Here is a 25,568-nt window from a genome sequence, read left to right as displayed (position 1 = left end):
AGATCAGCAGTTACAGAAATACTCAAACCAGCCCATCTGGCACCAACAACCATCCATGCGATTATCTTATAAGCCAGTGAGAATGCTATTCTGAGATACAGGTTGGCGCTGTTTTGGCGGCACGAGAGGGACCAACACAATATTAGGCAGAGTTTTAATGTTGTGGCTGATCGGTGTATAGCCAGAACAGGTTTTCACTCTGACTTTGGCACTGAAATTTGGCACTCACTGTCTGGACCTTGTAACCATCAGATGGTAAACCAACCGGACCAGAACATCGTCCCGGAGGAGGAAGAGGAAGAAAAGGAGGGAGGAAAGACTGGAAGAGTCGATTACTACAGGTACGTTCTGATAACTTCCTTTAAGAATATTAAACCTGCTTCTGGTTCACAACAGCTTCACGAAAGAAGAACTTATTCGGGTCGTATTTCACCAAAGAAATTTTATTTGCATGCAGAAAATGAAATCATTTTTAAGAGGCATTCATTGTGAGTTTTTTCAGGCAAATTTATAGCCTTTTAACCTCCCTCCCTCATTTAGACAGTAGCCTTCTGTAATGTAAAAAATCTAATTTTCGTTACTGAGATGTGAAAAATTTCATACTCATCACTGTGTGTAAAAATCCTCATTCTTATGACTCATAATGCTAAAAATATCTTCATCATAATACAAAATCAATCTTAGTTATTACCGTAATGCAAAAATTCTGATTTTCATTATTGTATATATATATTTTTTTTTACTGTAATGCGGAACAATCTTAATCATTACCATACTATGAAAAATCCTCATTGTGGTTACCTTAATGCTAAAAATATCTTTATCATAATGCAAAAACAATCTAAAAGTCATTACCGTAATGCAAAAAAATCACACTTTTATTACTGTAATGTGATGAAATGTCATACTCATTACCATAATGCATAAATCCTAATTCTCATTACTCATAATACTAAAAATATCTTTACCGTAATGCAGAACAATCTTTTAGTCATTTCCATACTATGAAAATCTTCATTGTTGTTACCTTAATGCTAAAAATATATTTATCATAACGCAAATACAATCTTGTATTCATTACCGTAATGCAAAAAAAAATCTAATTTTCATTATTGTAATGTGATAAAATGTCATACTTATTACCATAATGCATAAATCCTCATTTTTATTACTCATAATGCTAAAAATATCTTTACCCTAATGCAGAACAATCTTATAGTCAATACTGTTATTTGAAAAATGTTCATTGTTATTATAATAATGCTAAAAATATCTTTATCATAATGCAGAACAATCTTAATCATTTCCATAATGCGAAAAATCTAATTTTCATTATTGTAATGTGATAAAATGTCATACTCATTACTGCAATGCAGAAATCCTCATTCTCATTACCATAATGCAAAAAAAAAATCTTTACTGTAATGCATAAATCTTTATTCTCATTACTCATAATGCCAAAAATATATTTACTGTAATGCAGAACAATCTTATAGTCATTACCATAATGTCAAAGCCTAATTCTGTTTTCCATAATGCAAATTCTTTTTAACACAATGCAAAATAATCTTAGTCATTACCGTAATGCAAAAAAATCTACCTTTCACTACTGTAATGGAAAAAAAATTCATATTAATTACCATAATGCAGAAATCCTCATTCTAATTAAGGTACCATAATGCTAAAAAACTTTACTGTAATGCAGAACAATCTTAGTCATTACATAATGCGAAAAATCTCATTGTCATAACTGTAAAGTACAAAATTGTCATACTCATTACCGTTATGCAAAAATCCTCATTACCAAAATGCTAAAAAACTGTAACGTAATGCAGAAAAATCTTATAGTCATTACCGTAATGTAAGATATTTTGTTTTCATTACCGGAATGCTGAAAAAAATCTCATTCTCATTATTTAAAATGTAAAGCATATTTTTAAAGGAAAATTGTTGGTATAAATAATTAATTTATCATTAATTCATCAATTTATGCTGAATTTAATTGAAAAGACCATTATATCTAGACAGGATGATTTTTATTACTGAATTAAAATAAAAAGAATGTGATTTTTTTTTTTTTTTTTACAGTAATGGAATCTGGGCCATGTTAATGAAAGAAACCTTAATCCTTCTAAAATTATGATTAATTTTCTTTCTGCATTTTGTATTTTGTTTGGGGGAGATAATTGGGGAGAAATGTGACCCTGACATAGGTCATCTATTTAAATGAGTTGGCATTAAGTTCTAATGTAGTTGGAATGGAATTGTATACTTGAAACATCTGATAAGTATGATCTGATTTATATACAGTATGTCTTTATAGACGTATGATCTAAAATGTATGCTTTCGCCCTATGTCTCAGGGAGATGTACCGTGGGACGATAAAGACTTTCTGTATATTTTGATCACAGCGGGAGGTGTAGCTTCAGTTCTGCTGTACCTGTACCTCAGAGATCCAGGGAGAGAGATCACATGGAAGGATTTTGTCCATCGCTACCTGGGCAGAGGGCTGGTGAGAAAGATATCTGTGATTTACTGGAAGGAGATCTATGATACAGTGATAATCACAGCAGATGTCATGAAAGTCAGAGGAATGGAGGTGTAGCTTTAATTTAACCGAAATGAGTGCACACAGAAAACCCCCTCACTCAGAAGTAATTTCAAATTGTAAGTTGTTTACTTGGTAATTAGTCCATCCATTTCCACTTGTGTGACCCAATCGGCAATACTTGCGTACTGGTTGCAAAAATGACAGATTATTATATATTTTTGTTTTATGTTGTGATGTCAGTGAATAAAAATAGTGAGACCTGAATGCCATTTAACAACTCAATGGGGTATATATTGTGGGATCTGTTCATGGCGTTAACTTTGAAGAATATGGCAGTGTTGTGCACTCTTTTTCTCGATCATAAACACACACGATGAACTGCTTTTGTCTTTATTTTCTGCGCTGAAACTGTCTTTTCTCTGTACAGGTCGACCGTTTAGAGGTTGTGAACAAACAGTTTGTCAGGGTCATTCTGATACCTGAGGCTGACAATTCTGAAGGAGTAAGTTACCATGATTTAATTCAGTATTATGTTTGTTTCAATTATTACTTGTGAATTAAAACATGATTAAATGGATAGTTTACCCAAAAATGAAAATTGTCATCATTCTCTAATGTTGTTTCAACCTCGTATGACACTTTTTTTTCTGTGTAACACACACACACAAGAATATTCACACTCCTGTTTTCTATACAATGCAAGTGAATAGGACTGGAGCACCAAAAAGAACAAAAAAGCACCATAAAACTAGACTATATAACTCTGTATGTGCTCTACATTTTAAGTGTTCACTAGAATTCTACATCATTATCATGCAGGACTACTTGCGGCACACACCGCACAAGATAAAATGTTTTGTCTTTTCGCAGCTGCCATGTGTCATTGACCAATCAGAGGTGTATTTAATTATCTGGCATTTAGCTTTTAACTGGTTAGTTCCTTTCAGAACAGTCTTAATATTCCCTAATATTACTATAAAGAGAATGAGTGAACGAGTGATCAAGTCAATGGAAATGGCCATCAAGTTTTGGTATTTTCGTGCAAAAATGCGCTAAATTTAGGCACAAGTGGGTCTGGTGAAAAGAGCTAATGGGCTGTCAAGTGCAATTTAATTCGGAGATTCTTCTCTGGTTATTACAGCATCTGCGTCCTATTATATAGTCCATTCCCTCAAGCACCAGCGATATAAACAGAGACAGCACATTCATAAGAAGTTGCTAGTGTAAATGGATAGTATGCAATGAATTATAGACTTCTTTTGTGCATTCACTGCATCCTTGTTGAAAGTCAGGTGTAATTCTATGACAGTGACATGTTCCTTTTATATGCATGGAAAATGTGGTTCTCTTCAGGTCTTGAATGTAGGCTCTGTTAAATGCAAGTATTATTATTATTTTTTATTTTTATTTTATTTTTTCTCCCCAATTTGGAATGCCCAATTCCCAATGCGCTCTAAGTCCTCGTGGTGGCGTAGTGACTCGCATCAATCCAGGTGGCGGAGGATGAATCTCAGTTGCCTCCACGTCTGAGACCGTCAGTCCGCGCATCTTATCACGTGGCTTGTTGAGCTTGTTACCACAGAGACATAGTGCGTGTGTAGGCTTCATGCTATTCTCTGCGGCATCCACGTACAACTCACCCCGTGCCCCATCGAGAGTGATAACCACACATTATAGCGACCATGAGGAGGTTACCCCATGAGACTCCAGGGGTGGTAGTCAGCGTCAATACTCGCTGAGCTACCCAGGCCCCCAAATGCTAGTATTAATAATCAAATTGATCTACTGGCACACAAATTACGACTAGTATTAACAGTGATTCTATCAACATTTCAGGTTAGGCTGTGGATCGAGGGATGTTATTTTTGCGCACGCATTTCACTCCTACAAGTCAATTTTATTTTAAAAATTATATTAATTTATTGAAACACAAATTTCACACAAAACTAAAATGTAATTAAAATAACTAAGTGTTCAAAAAAAAAAAAAAATTTATAACCACCTCCACAAATCCATTCTTCCATCTGCCTCTTTTGCAGTGACATAAAAATCACTCTACGACAACAGGTGAAAAATGCCAAATACAAATTAGATCATAAATACAATTGTAAATATAAACATAATAATAATGATTGAAAATAAACCATGACATATAGATAGTTGAACACAAATCTCATAATTTTTGTTTCATATAAGATGGCTACAACTCTGATTGTCAGGGACATAATTTGATGTTCCACTATATTTTCAGAGTTTGGACATTATTGCCACCTGCTGGTGGAATCTCCAAACTGCAAATGAAGGAACTGAATTTAGACTTTGTGCTGAGATTAGACGAGGTTCTATTATGTCTTAGCACAATGACACAGTATTTCTCAGGAAAATAGCAAATTGCACTTTGCGCCTCTTCATTAAGTTTGCGCACCCATAGTTTGCGAGCATACACCCACAGATAGTGCAAACACTCCCACCCACGCCCAATTGCGCTGGCACGAAAATAGAGTCAGAGGGGAAAGCGACAACAGTTAACTAATTTTGGTCAAATGGACGCAAACAGTTATGAATAAGGACACAGAAAGCCACACTTGGTTGCATCTGTTTGTCGCTTATCTTATGTACGGCCGCAAGAAGTGAACACAGCAGCATGAACCTTCTTAATTTAAAGTGCGCTTTTTTCCCTTTCAATCTTGCATGCTCCATGTCTGTTGCGAGAAGGCTTGTGTAATCTGGGACGGTATCTTTATCACATTGGCTATTAATATTGAAATGATAATCGATTCTTAAATTCCATGATCAGTGCATTGCATTTTTTTTTTTGCCTGCTGCATCGATGCATTTTTACAACCCTAGTACCTGTATTTATTCACATTAAAACAATAATGTCAAAATCTTCATTTTTTTTTTTTTGTGAGTCCAAAAATGCACTATTAAGAATAATCAACTTTAAAATGATATGATGATGAGCAAATGATGACACTTTTATTTTTGGATGAACTATTTCTTAAGGGAACTTTCTGACTGATGTCATTCATCATGAACACTATCATCTCATAAGCACATTAGTTTACTTATAAATGTGTTGCTAAATGTAATTGAATGGGTAGTGTATAGCTTTGTGGTTTGACATTGATATGAACTTGTTTTCTTGCAGAGTTATGTGTGGTTTAATATTGGCAGTGTGGACGCATTTGAGAGGAATCTGGAAGCTGCACATTATGAGCTGGGTTTAGAACCATCTCATAGAGCAGCAGTGGTGTACACCTCAGAGAGTGATGGGTGAGTCTCTGAGATATGACTCAGTATTATTTAAAACCATATATATTTCATTGCTAAGGTGTTCCGAGCAGTTTTTAGTGGTTTTCCCTCAATTTTATCTTTCTCTCTAGGTCTTTTCTAATGAGCTTCATTCCAACCCTTCTGCTGATTGGCTTCTTACTTTTCACCCTGCGGCGTGGACCAATGGGAGGAGGGATGGGTGGAGGAAGGGGCGGGCCCTTCAGCATGAGCGAATCAACCGCCAAGATGATGAAGGACAGTATAGAAGTGAAGTTTAAAGATGTGGCTGGATGTGAAGAGGCCAAAGTGGAGATCATGGAGTTTGTAAATTTCCTCAAGAACCCACAACAATACCAGGACTTGGGTGCAAAGATCCCTAAGGTATGATCTGACTGAAGTATAGAAGATTGTTGGTGGCCATTAGCAGAAAGTCATTATAATCTTCTGTCTATATTTCAGGGTGCTGTGTTGTCCGGTCCTCCGGGTACAGGAAAGACGCTGCTCGCTAAAGCTACAGCTGGAGAGGCTAACGTTCCTTTCATCACAGTCAACGGCTCAGAGTTTCTCGAGATGTTTGTTGGTGTTGGTCCAGCCAGGGTGAGTCTGATTATTTCACTTGTGTGTTTCAAAATAAAAAACTCAACAGTATAAACATGGTTATCTTCAAAGTTGAAAACTTGCATAGAAAAAAGGTATCATATTTATTACCCACAACTATTTTCATAACTGTGTGATTCTTCAGTTAGTGGAACTTTTCTGTCCACTCGTTGAGAAAACGATCATTAGAGTTTTAAATGATGGATTATTATAGCTTTTAAGTTATTTGTTGTGTCTCTTTAATTACGATTTTCCTAATTTTTAAGAATTTTGAAATGTTTGCCAGAATTTCACTATGTTGGTTTGTGTTAGAGTTCGATCGATAGTGGATTTTGCAGAGACCGGTAACAAACTTGGTGTATTGAATGAAAAAAAATATATATATATATAAGGGATGTGCGCTACGACTAATTTGACTGTCGTTTAAACAGAAGTTTTGTAACCGACTAGTCAACTAGTCTAAAGAGAAACCAACCTTCAGAAAACAGTAAAAAAATAAAAATAAAAATAAAAAATAATGTTTTTTATGGGACCCATTTAAAATACTTAATCTATTCCTTATCCGATGCTAAATTCCACTGAAAAGGAGCATTTATCTGCGACGTGCTCGCCTTGCATTATGATCATTGTACATTAAATATAGAACATGCAACACATTCACTGAATCAATGTTAGCGAATATTTAACAGGCATATTTATTTAAAACAATTGAATGCAGGACCAATGGAGCAACCCTAAAAGCCTGTTCTAAACGGAAATCACCAAGTAAAAGTTACTTAACATATTAAAACAGTCAGGACATTGTTGAAAACAATTAACAGGTAGACTAAGTCAAATCTATGAGAGAGAAAAAAAACTTGAAAAGTTGCGCGTATTTCACGACGTGCAGTCGTGCATTAGCCATTGATCTAATATGACAGCTGTTCATTAAAGAACGTTAACCAATAACAGTTACTATGTAAAAAAAAAAAAAGTAGCTATAGGATAGAGAAAAATAGGCCTGTGATGTAGCCTAATAAACCTAATGTATTCTAAACATGATGTGCACACAGAATAAAAGATAGTTTAACACGTTAAGTAGTCTGCACCTCGTTGAAAATAGCCTTATTTATCAGCAGATTAAAAAAAAATGGCATACCTAATCTAAAACAGTTATTTTCTAGGCTACTTACTCAAAAGCATAAATTTTTGGATGAGTAAAATTAACACGTCGACATGGTCCGGTGAAAGACGGGACTTGACTCACCTGAGGTGGCTATCTTGCGCTTGAAAAAGCCTGAACAGCGGAAAAATAATGTACAAGCATGCACAGATTTAAAGAAGACTCAAATGTTAAAACATCCTTAGGGACTTTTCCCAGTTCCCGCACCACCGAAGTGATTTCATTACTACTTTGCTGAGTTTTCTTGTCTAGCGAGAGAACATTTTCCTGCGTGCGACACGAGTGAGAGAGGGAAGAAACGTGCAGCCTCAGGTGAAATTAAACTCAGTATCTGCTCCAGAAATCCTCGTTTTATTAATTCTATTTAAAATACGTAACATTAGTATGACAGTAATTTAAGTGCAGCCTCTGAAAAAATATAAAGCCAAACGTAAATGTGTTAAAATTATCATCAGTTTAATGGGGGAAATATTAACCGACTAGTAATTCCAGTGTCGACTAGCAGCATCAGAACAGTTTAGTCGACTAGTCTCGCACATCCCTAATATATATATACGCTACAGGTTAAATGTTTTGAAACACTTGACTGAAATGTTTCTCATGATCTTAAAAATCTTTTGATCTGAAGGCGTATGCTTAAATGTTTGAAATTAGTTTTGTAGACAAAAATATAATTGTGCCATCATATTAATTTATTTCATTATAAAACAAAAATTTAATAAAAATTAAAAAAAAAAGTTTTTGAAATTGATGACTTGGACCAAATAATAAAGAAAAGCAGCCAATAAGTGCCCAACATAGATGGGAACTCCTTCAATACTGTTTAAAAAGCATCCCAGGGTGATACCTCAAGAAGTTGGTTGAGAAAATGTCAAGAGTACATGTCTGCAAATTCTAGGCAAAGGGTGACTACTTTGAAGATGCTAAAATATAACAGTTTTGATTTATTTTGGATTTTGTTTAATCAGCATAATTCCCATAGTTCCATTTCTGTTATTCCATAGTTTTGATGACTTTACTATTATTCTAAAATGTGAAAAAAAAAAATTATAATAAAGAATGAGTAAGTGTTTCAAAACTTTTGACCGGTAGTGTGTGTGTAAATATATATATATATATATATATATATATATATATACACAGTACTGTGCAAAAGTTTTAGGCACTTGTGAAAAATGTTGCATAGTGAGGATGTCTTCAAATATAATGAAATAAATAGTTTTCATTTATCACTTAATGTCATACAAAGTCCAGTAAACATAAAAAAGCTACATCAATATTCGGTGTGACCACCTTTGCCTTTAAAACAGCACCAATTCTCCTAGGTACACCTGGACACAGTTTTTCTTGGTTGTTGGCAGATAGGATGTTCCAAGCTTCTTGGAGAATTCACCACAGTTCTTCTGTCTATTTAATCTCAATTACTTCTGTCTTTTATGCAATCTCAGACTGACACAATGTCCAGTGGGGTGCTTTGTGTGGGCCATGCCATCTGTTGCAGGGCTCCCTGTTCTTCTATTCTAATCTTTTCTATTTGCAAAAGTAATGTTTGGGAGTCTAACATTTATATTTCCTATTGACACTAATCATCTTAAGACAAATGTTTTTGTGAAACATCTTATGTGCCTAAGACTTTTGCTTTACTGTTACGGGCACTGACACAGAGGCTACAAGATTAGATTGTGCAAAATCCCAATAATAACCAGAAAAAAATACAGATTTGGTGCATAACACAGGACTTCTAACTATTAACAAGCCTTAAATCAAAGCAAATCAGTGATCGCTTCATAATTGTCATAATTCAGTCATCAATATCCGGTATTATGGTAAAATAATATACAGTACTCTGCAAAAGTTTTAGGCACTTATATAACATTTATATTTCCTATTGACACACTAAAGCTGAAGATATAAATAACCATCTTAAGACAAATGCTTTTGTGAAACATCACAGTACTGTATAAAACAAACTTTTTTCCTTTTCTCTTGGAAAACGTCTGTCAGTCAAAATCAACATGTGCTCAACAATCAATAAAGGTTATATAAATAAACGTTCAATAATTATACATTTCATATTAAAAATTGTGCATTAGTCCATAAATAGTGATGGTAACAGACTAACACATGATTTCTATTACAGTTTCTTTATATGTACTGTAAGTATTCACCAAAATACTGCATGAAGGGTAGTGTCAGTTTGAACCAGTCTGGCCATTCTCTGTTGACCTCTCTCATCAACAAGGCGTTTCCATCCGCAGAACTGCCGCTCACTGGATGTTTTTTGTTTTTGGCACCGTTCTGAGTAAATTCTAGAGACTGTTGTGTGTGAAAATCCCAGGAGATCAGCAGTTACAGAAATACTCAAACCAGCCCGTCTGGCACCAACAACCATCCATGCGATTATCTAATCAGCCAATCGTGTGGCAGCAGTGCAGTGCATAAAATCATGCAGATAAGGGCCAGGAGCTTCAGTTAATGTTCACATCAACCATCAGAATGGGGAAAAAATGTGATCTCAATGATTTGGAATGTGGCATGTTTGTTGGTGCAGATAGGCTGGTTTGAGTATTTCTGTAACTGCTGATCTCCTGGGATTTTCAGCCATGTTGTGGCTGATCGGTGTAGATACATAAGTTGAGGACACAATGTATGTGCTAATGGAGCATGTTTTCATAATGTCAAATGTTTCTTTGAATGACTTCGCTTCAATTTTAAACACTTGATTATCTAATCAAAATAACTAAATGCAAAGGATAAAAATATGGATGAATATTGTCAATGAAGACAAATTTAAATACAGTAAATCTCTACATGGTGTCAGTGATTTGTTTTTATTTCACCTCTAGAGGCCGCTGTTATACTGCAGAACCAAGTCGTTTTAACTGTGGAAACCCCCAGCGCCAGCCACAGTGGAATAAAAAAATACATAAAAAAAAACTATCGGCATCGATTTTTGTTGTATAACATAAAATATATCATTCTATCTCTACAAGAAACAATGAGTATATTAAAAGCAACAATCCATACTGATAAATTGGTAAAATCAATATAACGGTCTACCTCTAGTTTGTACCCTACCCAGACTTTTTAACCTTCCCTCTATAATAAATGTATTACTCATGTTAAAAATTAGAAATTCCACTTTGCCCTTTTTCTTAAGAACTTTTTGATATTTGTGTTCAATTTGAATATTTTTATGCCAAAGAATCGCTGGTCGCAATATTGCTGTCATCAACATCACCCCAAGCATTTTAATGAACAAAAAAACATTTAATATTTGATCATGATGTAAATGACAAGTGACAGTTTGAAGACCAGAAATGTTAGTCATTTTAAGATTTTTTTCCATCATGATCTGATAATTAGGTGCCATTAGCAAACCATTTTTTTTTTTTTTAGTAAGTAAATTAAGTTCAATCTGAATTGCTTGCAAGATCCAATTTTTACTATCACACAATATAAAAACTTCTACCACATATTATACCAAAATCCACTAGAACGATCTTCAGTATCTTCATATCATGTGATAAACAGTGTAACAGATTAAACTTAGGGTGCCCTTACACAAACACTTTTGGTACGCACCCATGTTCATTTGACTCCAAAGTTCAGTTCGTTTGGATTATGTGAACGCTGTCTTTTGAATTAAGGTGCGCACCTGTGAACCGCACCCGAGTCCGCTTGAAAAGGTGGTCTGGGGTACGGTTCATGTAAACTCTAGTACGGTTCACTGCTGATATGAACGCAGTCGTAATGCACTCTGGTTCGGTCCAAGCAGTCAATAATCAGTGAAAGAGTTAAAGCACCCTTTGTTTGAAGAAGATAAAAAAATAAATAAATTCAAAGCTTTCAGAAGTAAAAAAGTGCCCCAGAATGAAAAATCGGCCAACTGTTTTTGGTTATTGTAGGTGAGGGACATGTTTGCCATGGCGAGGAAGAACGCGCCCTGCATCCTCTTTATCGATGAAATAGATGCTGTGGGGAGGAAGAGGGGCGGTGGGAATTTCGGTGGTCAGAGTGAACAGGAAAACACCCTCAATCAGTTATTGGTGGAGATGGACGGTAAGATGTCAAAGGTCATGAGGGTGGATCAAGAGTTCATGTAAATGAAGTTAAAATCAACATTAAATCAACCAAATTTACTTTCAGTTCTTGGGCTTACTGTGGACAATTCATCAGTGCACTTTTGTTACAGAGAAAAACAATGTCTTCATATTCAAATAATCTTTAAAACAACTTCACCTAATGTCATTTATGTTAGAAATAATATTAACCGATGGTCAAATAGATATTTAGGCAACTGTTTTAGGTGATGCAGCCTTTATAAAATGTTGCCAGCAGTAACACATTATTTAAATGGCAGTTAACGTATTAAAGGTTATGGCAATAATACAAAATAGCGATAGATTTGAATAAGAAGAATTGGGATAGGTGGAAATGCCTTTTGATGGTGAATTTGGCCGTCAGCCTCCTTGTCCAGGTTAAAAAAAAAAGTGGGTGCCAGCAGAGCACACAATGCACTGCAAACTCGCATTCAGGTCTGCCTCCATTATGGTATGGAATGCCAACTTTTCATGATCAAATCAATTCCTGCCTTAATTTTTTTTCGCATTGCACATAATTTCCATTATGGAGAAAAATAGGGTTGCAAATGCTGTTTCTTGTTGATGGAAACTGTAAACGCATAGCAGTATTTGTAGTATCCATAATCTGTACACTCATTGTTTTATTAAGATGCCATAATCAAAAGTTTTTTTTTTCATTTGCTTTCACAGGTTTCAATACTAGTACAAATGTTGTAGTCCTAGCTGGTACTAACAGGCCTGACATACTTGATCCTGCATTGATGCGACCAGGAAGATTCGACAGGCAGATTTACATAGGTTTGAAATTCAAACCCCCTTACTTTTTATAAATTTGGTCATGTAGTGTTTAACAATATAATTTGATATACACATGCAGCAATACCTAATGCTTACAACCAAAATGTTTAATTAGAAACCAAAAGTGTTAGAGATTTGTGTTTTGTTAATCTTTCAGGGCCTCCTGATATTAAGGGTCGAGCGTCCATATTTAAAGTGCACCTGCGGCCCCTCAAACTGAACCCCGGTCTGGACCCTGATGGAATTGCAAGAAAGATGGCCGCTGCTACACCTGGATTCACTGGTGATTTAGTTAGACGCTAATTTTCTTATTGTACGGAATACATGTGCATGGCAAAGCAGGGTAATTATACATTGTATGATAATTATTGTAATTATACAGTTTGAAATTCATGTTTTTTTGTAGGCTGGTGTAGATGATAATAAAGTAATCATAAGTGTACCCATAGTGTTACTATGATATTGCTATAAAAAGACGCTGGCTAAATTTTTCTCCCGCAGGTGCTGATATTGCAAATGTGTGTAATGAAGCTGCTCTCATTGCTGCCAGACATCTGAATGAATTCATCAACGTGAAGCACTTCGAGCAGGCCATCGACAGAGTTATTGGAGGTAAATGAGAGAGCTCATGGCTCATCCTGGAATGAGTTTTCAAAGAAATTTTCTTGTTTCAAAATTATATCCTTTGTCTATGTAAAAAGAAAAAAAAGGTAAAAAGTAAAAGTTTTTGTTGTTTTGCACAACGAATTAAGAATAGTGTCTACTGGGGGCCTGGGTAGCTCAGCGAGTATTGATGCTGACTACCACCCCTGGAGTCACGAGTTCGAATCCAGGGTGTGCTGAGTGACTCCAAACAGGTCTCTTAAGCAACCAAATTGGCCCGGTTGCTAGGGAGGGTAGAGTCACATGGGGTAACCTCCTTGTGGTTGCGATTAGTGGTTCTCGCTCTCAATTGGGTGTGTGGTAAGTTGTGCGTGGATTGCGGAGAGTAGCATGAGTCTCCGCGGTGTCATGCACAGCGAGCCACGTGATAAGATGCGCAGACTGACGGTCTCAGAAGCAGAGGCAACTGGGACTTGTCCTCCGCCACCCGGATTGAGGTGAGTAACCGTGCCACCACGAGGACCTACTAAGTAGTGGGAATTGGGCATGCCAAATTGGGGAGAAAAGGGGAGAAAAAAAGAAAAAAAGAATAGTGTCTACTATATTTCCTCCTTTTTCATTGCTGCATGCATGTCATACATTTCCCCAAGAACATCACTGCGGCACATATGTTGCCATCTTATTACTGTATAATTAACACATATGATGTTTTTAAAATTAAAATTAAAAGCAGTTCATGAGCATGCCGTCATTTTACCCGGATCAAACCTGTCACTCATCTCTGATCTTCATTGTGACCAAATCACTGCGAGGAAATCAATTTTATATTCATTTTATTTATTATTATTTAGTATTAAATAAAAATATTAAGAGTGGAAACAGGTAACAGGATGGGGAAAACTGGGTCAAAAGGCAGATTTGAACCCAGATCGTCCGCATGGAAAAAAACACCTCCTTACCGGTCTTACACATTAAGCCATTGCAGTGACATTTAAGGATTCAGTTTGTCTTTAATTTCTTTGTTTCCACCAGACTATTTAAGTGCAAATAGCTGCACTGTTTGGCAGGTATGTACAACTAGTGTAAATAGTCACTCTGTAATAATAGTAATAATGATATATTATTGAAGTTTTTAATGCTCTCCATAATTAATATGCTGAGAGGCTAGCGGAAAAAGCGCCATAGCATCATAATACAATGCGCATGTGCGAGAACTTGACGTCAGAGGGATGCCTTCTAGACATGACCTTTGTTGTCTGTACAGCTGTGTGTTGCCTATCCAGTTGGAGTTTCGCTTACTGCCCCCTGCTGAAAACAGGTGGTACTTCAAGCTTGAATTATTTTGTCAACAAAATTACATCAATGTATTGCCCAGTCCTTATCATGACCTTTTGTATTTAAGCACCTCAAAATGTTGTATCAATGCAGTTACAAAATTATATTAATTCTCACCAGAGTTTATAGGATTGCAATGATCTGCCTTTAAATGGTGTTCCTCTTCTCTCTCACTGAAACAGTCCATATAATATCACTTCCAAGCCAGTAATTTCAGTGATGTCAGCTGTAACCTGTGGTGTGCTTCAGGGTTCAGTCCTTGGTCCTATTCTTTTTCACAATCTACATCTAAATTGACAATGCAAAGTAGGCATATAAACTTAAGAGTAGAGCTTGTATTTAGATAAATTGTTTCCTCTACTTTGCACATCTTTGTTTCCTCAGCTTTGCACATCAGCTGTCCTCAACATATTTCTACAGTTATTAACATTGATTCCTCAACCTAAATTTTTTAGTTATTGATATATTTTGTGATCTTATCTTTCAGGTCTGGAGAAGAAGACACAGGTCTTACAGCCCACTGAGAAGAAGACAGTAGCGTATCATGAGGCAGGACATGCTGTGGTGGGCTGGTTTCTCCAACATGCTGACCCACTGCTCAAGGTCAGGCTTTAATGTAGATTTATATTCTAAAATTTTTAATTGATTTCATTTTGTTTTTCATCCATTAACAATTTATCTGTAAATATTGTTTTGCTTATATTAGCCTGCCTTGATTTTGTGTTCCAGGTGTCTATAATTCCCAGAGGGAAGGGTTTGGGTTATGCACAGTACCTTCCCAGAGAGCAGTATTTATACACGCGTGAGCAGCTGTTTGACAGGATGTGTATGATGCTGGGTGGACGGGTAGCAGAGCAGGTGTTTTTCAGCAGAATCACCACCGGAGCTCATGACGACCTTAAGAAGGTCACACAGTCTGCGTATGCTCAGGTACAGAAATTCTGCCTGCTTGTTTAAGTGCAAATGTATGTGGCTGTAACATTATGACTTCAATTCAGTTAGCACCAAAATGATCCACAGTACACTTGCTACAGGGTCAATCCCTTTGGGGAAACCTGGCATTAAAGATAAAGGATTAAAATAAACTCGCCCTCATGTCGTTCCAATCATTTTTCTTTTTTTTTTCTTTTTTTGTCATGCTCTGTGGCATACTAAGCTCTCAAGAATCATGGATCACACTTAACAGCAATGGCTTAACTGTAAGTGTTGAAATAAAACTGAAGTGGATCCGCACACGGTTTAATAATTCCCTCTTATTCATTTAAAAACAACAGCAACTTTTTGATCAGAATGATCTTCGTCTGGCACACATCAATAGGCAACACATCAATTAAGTACTTTTGTTACATCCAAACACATTATTATGCTCACCTGTTAATAATCAGGGTCAGTTATCTCATGATCACTCAATCTCACTTAATGAGAACAATTAATTAGAGATAAGTCAGCAAAACATACATCAGTCTCCCACAATTACAAACGATTCACAAACATCAGTGACTTCACAATAATGAAGTGTTTGCTTGAAACAAAAGTACTTAATTGATGTGTTGCCTATTGATGTGTGTCAGACGAAGATCATTCAGATCGAAATGTTGCTGTGGATTTTAAATTAATAAAAGGGAATAATTAAACAGTGTGCAGATCCACTTCAGTTTTATTTCAATGCTTTTTGCCTTGATCCATCACCTGTTGTAGAAGTGTTGGGTGTGCATGCATTCCCCCCTCCCCCTTTTTAACTGTAAGTGTTGCTGCCTTGTGGACCTGCTAATTAGTGCAAATAATTCAAGGCGCATGCGCATACTGTGCGTTCAGAGCACACGTGGTTAGAAAAATCAGGCTGCATGCGTTCAGTGTTCGAGCGCTCTGCTGATGATGAAATTTGCATCATACATCCCCTGTATGCAGACGCTTTGTGTTCACGTCTGACTGAAGTATAGTTTGGGCTTAAGGCTGCAGTGAAGGGTGAAGTGAATCAGTGAATCATTTTTGTGAGCTAGTTTGTTTACATGAAACGTCCGGGAAAAAAGTCTTGCTAAAATGAATAGGAGTTCCCAACACTGTATGTAAGGGAATCATTTCTTGTAACCAGTTTATTTACTTAAATTCTCCGAAAGAAACGATTCACTTTATTTGGATTTCCCAGCACTATATATGAAAAAGAATGGACGGTTTAGGTGAGCGTGTTTGATTAGTCCGTCATCTCCATTGCTGCGTTCTCAATACAATGTGAAAAATGTAGCATTTACAGCTCTACTTGTTGGAAAATGTAGCTTTTTTTCTGGAAAAGCTACACTATTGTGAAAATAGCTGAACTACTGTAATGCTACTAAAAAAATTGAGTAAGTTAGTTGCATCACTACATTTATTTAACTACATTACTTCCAAACACTACACGCCACCCTACACTTTTATAAGATTTCTTGAATTTCTCTCTTTTAAATTTTTTTTCCTCCTGAAGATTGTGCAGTTTGGCATGAGTGAGAAAGTGGGGCAGGTGTCATTTGACCTCCCCCGACAGGGTGAGATGGTTCTGGAGAAGCCCTACAGTGAGACCACAGCAGAACTCATCGATGAAGAGGTCAGAGTGCTGGTCGACCGGGCCTACAAGAGAACTCTGGATCTCGTCACTGAGAAACGAGAGCAGGTGGAGATGGTGAGAACAACTAACAGTCTGTAATTACCTAGATGTACTGCTATGTTGAAATGTATAGCTGAAGTGAAGCTAAAGTGTTGTTAAATTAGCTAAACATTAGTAGGTGCCGTTATAACAGCCTTTAAATTTATAACAGATTTGTGACGCTAGTGGCGTTTGGTGTGCCTCAGGGTTCAGTGCTTGGTCCTATTCTTTTTCTTAATGATTTCTTCCTTTTAGATTTGCAATGTCACAATACCAAAATTTCAGTTATTGATACCAATACAAGTGAAATTTTACACATTTTGATATTGCAGCAATAACTATAGCCACTTTTCCACCATCGGGCCGAACGGTTCTGAGCATGGTATGGAATGGTTACAGTAGCATTTCCACTTGAGCATGGTTCAGCACGGCATGATTATAAACTGTTCTCGGCATGGTTAGCTAACCATACACAACTGTTCTCAACCTTGCTGGTGGAATGGCTTTAGCGTATCTTCATGATTTTATTATGATGGTTTAACCTACAACCTATATTTTTTTTTCTACACACCTTTTTTGTAAGGGAAGTAGATTACTAGCTCATTAAAACTTAAAATACATCAATATATTCTCATATTATTTTCAAATAAAACGTATATAATATTTTGTCAATAAATATCCTTTTTACACTGGCGGCCAAAAGTTTGGAATAATGTACAGATTTTGCTCTAATGGAAAGAAATTGGTACTTTTATTCACCAAAGTGGCATTCAACTGATCACAATGTATAGTCAGGACATTAATAAAAATGTTAGAACTTCTTAAACTACTTCAAAGAGTTCTCATCAAAAATCCTCCATGTGCAGCAAGGACAGCATTGCAGATCCTTGGCATTCTAGCTGTCAGTTTGTCCAGATACTCAGGTGACATTTCACCCCACGCTTCCTGTAGCACTTGCCATAGATGTGACTGTCTTGTCAGGCACTTCTCACACACGTTACAGTCTAGCTGATCCCACAAAAGCTCAATGGAGTTAAGATCCATATCACTCTTTTCCAATTATCTGTTGTCCAATGTCTGTGTTTCTTTGCCCACTCTAACCTTTTCTTTGTGTTTTTCTGTTTCAAAAGTGGATTTTTCTTTGCAATTCTTCCCATAAGGCCTGCACCCCTGAGTCTTCTCTATACTGTTGTACATGAAACTGGTGTTGAGCAGGTAGAATTCAATGAAGCTGTCAGCTGAGGACATGTGAAGCATCTATTTCTCAAACTAGAGACTCTGATGTACTTATCCTCTTGTTTAGTTGTACATCTGGTCTTCCACATCTCTTTCTGTCCTTGTTAGAGCCAGTTGTCCTTTGTCTTTGAAGACTGTAGTGTACACCTTTGTATGAAATCTTCAGGGTTTTTTTTTTTTTTTCTCCCCAATTTGGAATGCCCGATACCCAATGCGCTCTAAGTCCTCGTGGTGGTGTAGTAACTCGCCTCAATCTGGGTGGCGGGGGACGAATCTCATTTGCCTCCACCTAACCCTAACAAACCAAACAGCTTTCAACTGTGTTTGATATAATGGCAAGTGATTTTCTAGTACCAAATTAGCAATTTAACATGATTACTCAAGGATAAGATGTTGGAGTGATGGCTGCTGGAAATGGGGCCTGTCTAGATTTGATAAAAAATGACTTTTTTCAAATAGTGATGGTGCTGTTTTTTACATCAGTAATGTCCTGACTATACTTTGTGATCAGTTGAATGCCACTTTGGTGAATTAAAGTACCAATTTCCTTCCAAAACAGCAAAATCTGTAAATTATTCCAAACTTTTGGCCGCCAGTGTAGCTAGTCTGAGAACTTGTACCTTCCTGCATGTTCATGTCCGGTGGTAAATACAAGCCCTAGGCAAATGATGGTAAACCTCTCGCATTTTTCTCTTTGCTTTCATTTTTGCGACATGGTCCATGTCTTTGTTGTTTGGTAGCAGAGTAAAACCAGAAAAAAAGCAGTCCTAAATACTGGAATATGCGATCATCCTCCTCTATAGTGCGCTTGCTTCAATGTTTACCTCTCACGCCGTCGCCAACAGACGGATCTGTTAAGTACAGTCTCCTGATGTCACTGCACCATAGTGGAAAAAGAAACTGTAACTGTGCCAACTGGCCCGGATCGGCACGGAACGGTACAGTTTTGCGATGAGAACTGTTCGACCCGATGGTGGACAAGCGGCTTGTGATATTGAAAATACAGTTTTCTATAAAAGTTCAATATTAATATAAATATTAACAAATTAAATATTTAAATCAGCTATTCTGCAATTAAGTAAATATTTCTTCAAGTCCTAGTTCAATACAAGTTAAGCTCAATCAAAAGTATTTGTGGCATAATGTTGATTACCACAAAAAAAAGACACCCTTCGTTAATAATAAAAAAAAAGTGGTTACAGTAAATTGGGCCAGGATTTTGTTTTCATTTCAATGAAGTTGTAATATTAAATATAACTTTACACAGGTAAGGTTAGTAAGCTATTTTATCACACTAAAATAATGTTAAAGGGATAGTTCACCCAAAAATGAAAGTTCTCGCATGATTTACTCACCATCATGCCATCTCAGTTGAGTATGACTTTCTATCTTCTGCAGAACACAAATTATGATTTTTAGAAGAATATTTCAGCTCTGTAGATCCATACAATGCAAGTGAATGATGACCAAAACTTTGAAGCTCCAAAAAGCAGATAAAGGCATCATAAAAGTAATCCATATGACTCCAGTGGTTAAATCAATGTCTTCAGAAGTGATATAAGTGTGGGTGAGAAACAGATCAATATTTAAGTCTTTTTTTACTATAAAGCTGCACTTTCACATTCTTCTTCTTGTGTTTTTGGTGATTCACATTCATCATGCATATCGCCCCCTACTGGCAGGGAGAATCATTTCTAGCAAAAAGGACTTAAATATTTATCTGTTTCTCACCCACACCTATCACATTACTTCAGAAGATATGGATTAAACCACTGGATTCTTATGGATTACTTTTATGATGCCTTAATGTGCTTTTTGGAGCATCAACATTTTGGCACCCATTCACTTGCATTGTAAAGACCTACAAAGCTGAAATATCCTTCTAAAAATCATTATTTGCATTCTGCAGAAGAAAGTAAGTCATACATATCTGGGATGGCATGACGGTGTGTAAATGAGATAATTTTCATTTTTGAGAGAACTATTCCTTTAACTTGTTTAATGTTTACATTTTATGGCTATACTTTTGAAACTGTCTATTTTAGTGTTTACAGACTGGCTTCCTTACACTTCCATTGTGAGTGCTTACTGTAACTGCAAATAGGGACGAATCAAAATTATTTTGTGGAAATCAACACAATGCCTCAAATGCTGTTAATTAAGCTTAACTTGTATTGAACCCAGAACATTCATTTAATAATAACAACATAATATACAGTGACATGCTTATTAGTACTGGAACTTTGGACATCCCTTCATTACACTTCCACAGTTTGGCTGAGGTCACTGTGCTGTGTACTATTTTAGTTCAAACTAGTTCACACAATGATATGATTTACAGCTTTAAATTAAGTGAAGCTAAAAAGTTCTTTAGTAAACATATTTAGTTGCCATTAGGAATGATCAGCTCAGGTGCAATTGAAAATTGTACTAAATATCTGGTTGATGCAAATATGCATTTCTGTTTGTGAAGGTTGGTAAGCGTCTACTGGAAAAAGAAGTTCTGGACAAAGCTGATATGATTGAATTGCTTGGACCCAGGCCATTCGAGGAGAAATCCACATATGAGGAGTTTGTGGAGGGCACAGGCAGCTTTGAAGAGGACACAACTCTTCCAGAAGGGTTAAAGGACTGGAACCAACAGCGAGGCGAAAACCAGGAGGAGACACCAGCATCACAGGAGAAACAGGCTTCTTGAACTAAACACAACCTTTGAAAAACTCTCAACCTGCCTCTGACACTTGCCTTCCAGTGGTACCTTAGAGGGGAGGGTGGGTTTGTTATCTTGGCTTGAAATGAGAGGATGAACTTGACTCTTTTTGCTGTTTGTATTTCACTTTCCATGTTAACCCAAAGCAGAGACTTCTACTGAATTTGAAATGCCTTAACTGCACCCAGCACTAATGTCTGTACACCAAACTCATCAACAACTGACAATTAAGTTTTGTTTTTTATGGTTCCTTTTTTGATATTACATTATTAAATTAAACTCTGTATTTTTTCTGCTCTTATCTTCCTGTATATAGGGGTGGAAGATAAAAAAAAAAAACAATCTGTATATATGTAAAAATTTACTTTGTGCATTTTGAGAAAGTTTTGAAATATAAATTGTGCTTATTTAATTAAATGGGTCATATAATAATTTTGTAATCATTTAGTTCCCCCCGTAATGTTAGTCAAGGTACCAAAAACAGTCATAATTTAGTTTTTCATGACCATTTTTCACCCTCTCTCTCTGACTCGTCCAATTAATTGGACCACTTTTGGTGCTCTAATTTTCAGACTTCTATGTAAATGGTATAATTAGCCAACCTCTTCACATTTGAAGAGAGAAATAATGCTTACTCATCATGGGTTGCAGGTTTGTTGTCAGGTCAAATATAGTCTGCGCTGCTCCATCCTTCAACAACAGCCTCTTTGTGAATCCTGCATTATTTTGGTGTTAGGAACAATTTAATATCTAGTCTCTTTCTTATTTCCTCCCCATGACGGGACAGGCTATGTTTCTGAACTCCAAACATATTGTTGATGTGTAAATGTGGCTGGTCTCTTGTGCAAAAGCACAGATTTTGGAACGAGCCATTTTTGTAGCTAATACTGCCTTCATGTGCTATCGGAATGATCGTAAATAGAGTTTCCTACTCAGAAGTTGCACATGAATGACCACTCAAGTCATAATTATGACTGGGAAAATCAAAGATAATTTTGAAACCAGAGTTTTCGAGTTGAGTGGAGATATAAACTTTCAACGTGGCAGAGGAGAGTACAGTTTCTTTAGTGGATGACAGGTTTTATTCATTTTTCTTAATTCAGCTAATTGTTAGCACTTGTCGTTTCAGTCATATACATGTACACATATTAGTAACCATTTGATGTATATTGTACATTTTTAAACAGTGAAAATAGAATGTATTAGACCAGAATGACATTATTATCTGCAAGCTGACTGAGTAATATGTATTACGGTGTCAAAATAAAAGTTCCTCTTATTGATACTAGACAAATTAGAGTCTATTGAATTAAGGACTAGTGGATGATATTCACTAAAACAATCAATACACTACACTGACATTTTATGCTTTTCAGTAATGCAAGGACATGTTAACCATGACACACACACACACAAAAAAAAGATTTTTCTCTTTTAGATGCCATGTTGACACTATAACAAAGCCATGACATGAGAAAGTAGGATCATAATGATTTACGACGGCCATCTAATAAAGAACCAATAGAGTGCACCAGTGTGGTCCTGGAAAAGGCCTTTAATATTTTTTTTTTTTCATATGAGAATTGATTATTAACAATTATAAACCTTTAAAGACAGACCTAACGTGGGTTCTGAAGTTGTTAACTGAAGTGTAACTGACGTATATGCTCTTGTTTAAACCATCTGTCCGCTTTATTTCAACTTCATTTTTTTTTTAATTGTGTTGAATTGCAGAATTTCATGTGAAGAACTACACTACCCATGATTCTGACGACAAAGATCCACCAATCAGATAATTGCAGCCAACAAAGCGTGCCAAAGAGCTCCGCTCCTATGATATGCTGTGAATGCCACAATCGAGTCGGCCTCTATGCACTCTCAAACTACTTATATATTTTAATATATTTAATATTTTCCAAAACAATTACATATATTAATTCTATATTTATCAAAAGCTGTAAATCAATAGTTTTGTATTCACACGCACACACACACACATATACATATACATTATATTTATATATATATATATATATATATATATATACACACACACCAATCAGCCACAACATAAAACCACCTGCCTAATATCGTGTAGGTCCCCCTCGTGCTGCCAAAACGGCTCTGACCCGTCGAGGCATGGACTCCACGAGACCTCTGAAGGTGTCCTGTGGTATCTGGCACCAAGACGTTAGCAGCAGATCCTTTAAGTCCTGTAAGTTGCGAGTTGGGGCCTCTACGAATCGGATTTGTTGGTCCAGCACATCCCATAGATGCTCAATCGGAGTGAGATCTGGGGAATTTGGAGGCCAAGTCAACATCTTGAACTCTTTGTCATGTTCCTCAAACCATTCCTGCAAAATGTTTGCAGTGTGGCAGGGCGCATTATCCTGCTGAAAGAGGCCACTGCCATCAGGGAATACCGTTGCCATGAAGGGGTGTACGTGGTCTGCAACAATCTTTAGGTAGGTGGTACGTGTCAAAGTAACATCCACATGAATGCCAGAACCCAAGGTTTCCCAGCAGAACATTGCCCAGAGCATCACACTGCCTCCGCTGGCCTGCCTTCTTCCCATAGTGCATCCTGCTGCCATCTCTTCCCCAGGTAAGTGATGCACACGCACCTGGCCGTCCACATGATCTAAAAGAAAATGTGATTAATCAGACCAGACCACCTTCTTCCATTGCTCCATGGTCCAGTTCTGATGCTCATGTGCCCATTGTGGTGGCCAGGGATCGGCATGGGCACTCTGACCAGTCTGAGGCTACACAGCCCCATACACAGCAAGCTGCGATGCACTGTGTGTTCTGACACCTTTCTATCATTGCCAGCATTAAGTTTTTCAGCAATTTGTGCTACAGTAGCTCTTCTGTGGGATCGGACCAGACGGGCTAGCCTTCGCTCCCCACCTGCATCAGGGAGCCTTGGGTGCCCATGACCCTGTCGCCGGTTCACCAGTTGTCCTTCCTTGGACAACTTTTGGTAGGTACTAACCACTGCATACCGGGAACACCCCACAAGACCTGCCGTTTTGGAGATGCTCTGACCCAGTCGTCTAGCCATCACAATTTGTCCCTTGTTAAAGTCGCTCAGATTCTTACACTTGCCCATTTTTCTTGCTTCCAACACATGAAATTCAAGAACTGACTGTTCACTTGCTGCCTAATATGTCCCACCTCTAGACAGGTGCCACTGTAACGAGATAATACATGTTATTCACTTCACCTGTCAGTGGTTTTAATGTTGTAGCTGATCAGTGTAAATACTGCATATATATATATATATATAGCTGATTGATTTGGTTCATGGCTCTGAACTCTTTGACGAAAACTAACGAAATCCCGGAAAAATACTTCTGGAACCAAGTCGGCTGAAAAATTGGCAGGCACTGTTGAGCTCTATTGGTAATATGTGTTTGTTTATATGAGAGCGTAAGGGAGACATTAAGTTTGTTGATGCTAGCTTGTCTATATTATTTGCAATCTAAATCTCTTGTTGATTAGTATTCCCTTTACTTTATGATTGTACTATCAGAATTCTTTACTCTGAAGAATGAGCAGTCTACAAAATCCTTCTTTTGCCCGGCAACGACCAACTCCAGATACTTTTTTTTTTTTTCAAGCAAAACATAACCAACATAAGTGCGAGGGCTTGCTTGGGTTTGTGTAGTACCATTTACTTTTTGCATGTCAATGAGGATGTCAGAACATGACACAGTTAATGATGTAAAATGTACAGTCAGCGCTGTCAATTGTGACCAAAATCTCAGCTATTTTAGAGTGACAAAGACAATTGATGTTGCACAGTCTGTCTTTCCTTTTTCCCTAAGGTCTCTCTGGGGTGTTCTCTTACAGTCTGACAATCAACAATTATAAAGGACAGAAAAAACTGCACAGTGTTCAACCTTCTTTAGTTTACATAGTATTTCTAAGCCTCATACGTTCCAACACTGACATCAGCAGAAGTAGGGCATAGCCAGATGATTTATCACATATCCTCATCCCAGCATTCTGTTAATCTGGGCGACTCCCATTTTAGATGGGTGAGATTTATCCCAGAAAGCCCCAGAATCAGTGTTATCCAAAACCTTATGAAAATTCCAGTGCATTATCAGGAAATATTCTTACTATTATTATTTATTTATTTATTTTTGTAAATTAAGCTATGAGTATGAAGGTATGACGTAGCAGTTAGTTTTTATTTTATGTGGACATTCTTTACAAAAAGCTTTTGCTCAGACAAAAGTGATGTTTGTTGGAGTGCTCTTTAGTCCGAAAGGCAAACTCCTTAAAGGAATATTCCGGGTTCAATACAAGTTAAGCTCAATCGACAGCATTTTGTGGCATAATGTTGATTACCACAAAAATGTATTTAGACTTAAATGTATTTAAAAAAAAACTAAAATCTGTGTCACAGTGAGGCACTTTCAATGGAAGTGAATGGGGACCAGTTTTTCAATGTTAAAATACTCACTGTTTCGAAAGTATAACCACAAGACATAAACAATAAATGTGCAAACATGATTTTAGTGTGATAAAATCACTTACTAACCTTTTCTTTGTAAAGTTATAGCCAGTTTTACACCTTCGTTAC

The 25,568-nt window shown here is 36.7% G+C and overlaps 1 protein-coding gene across 1 annotated transcript in view; it reads left to right on the top strand.

Moving 5' to 3' along the window:
- Nucleotides 1–22,257, top strand: part of LOC127437452 (AFG3-like protein 1) — a 23,307-nt gene extending 1,050 nt beyond the window's left edge. Inside the window, exons 3-16 of the mRNA XM_051692385.1 lie at nt 253–341; nt 2,364–2,513; nt 2,980–3,054; nt 5,704–5,828; nt 5,939–6,209; nt 6,288–6,425; nt 11,496–11,649; nt 12,363–12,470; nt 12,628–12,753; nt 12,972–13,082; nt 14,896–15,011; nt 15,138–15,338; nt 16,870–17,064; nt 20,738–22,257. Coding sequence (XP_051548345.1) covers nt 253–341; nt 2,364–2,513; nt 2,980–3,054; nt 5,704–5,828; nt 5,939–6,209; nt 6,288–6,425; nt 11,496–11,649; nt 12,363–12,470; nt 12,628–12,753; nt 12,972–13,082; nt 14,896–15,011; nt 15,138–15,338; nt 16,870–17,064; nt 20,738–20,962 — 2,084 coding nt within the window. The 3' untranslated portion in view covers nt 20,963–22,257. The remainder of the gene's footprint in view (nt 1–252; nt 342–2,363; nt 2,514–2,979; nt 3,055–5,703; nt 5,829–5,938; nt 6,210–6,287; nt 6,426–11,495; nt 11,650–12,362; nt 12,471–12,627; nt 12,754–12,971; nt 13,083–14,895; nt 15,012–15,137; nt 15,339–16,869; nt 17,065–20,737) is intronic.
- Nucleotides 22,258–25,568: the final 3,311 nt, after the last annotated feature.

The sequence above is a fragment of the Myxocyprinus asiaticus genome, chromosome 48 (assembly GCF_019703515.2).
Source record: "Myxocyprinus asiaticus isolate MX2 ecotype Aquarium Trade chromosome 48, UBuf_Myxa_2, whole genome shotgun sequence".
NCBI classification, from domain to species: domain Eukaryota; kingdom Metazoa; phylum Chordata; class Actinopteri; order Cypriniformes; family Catostomidae; genus Myxocyprinus; species Myxocyprinus asiaticus.
The sequence above is the reverse complement of the archived record's forward strand: the minus strand, read 5'-3'. Positions and strand labels throughout refer to the sequence as shown.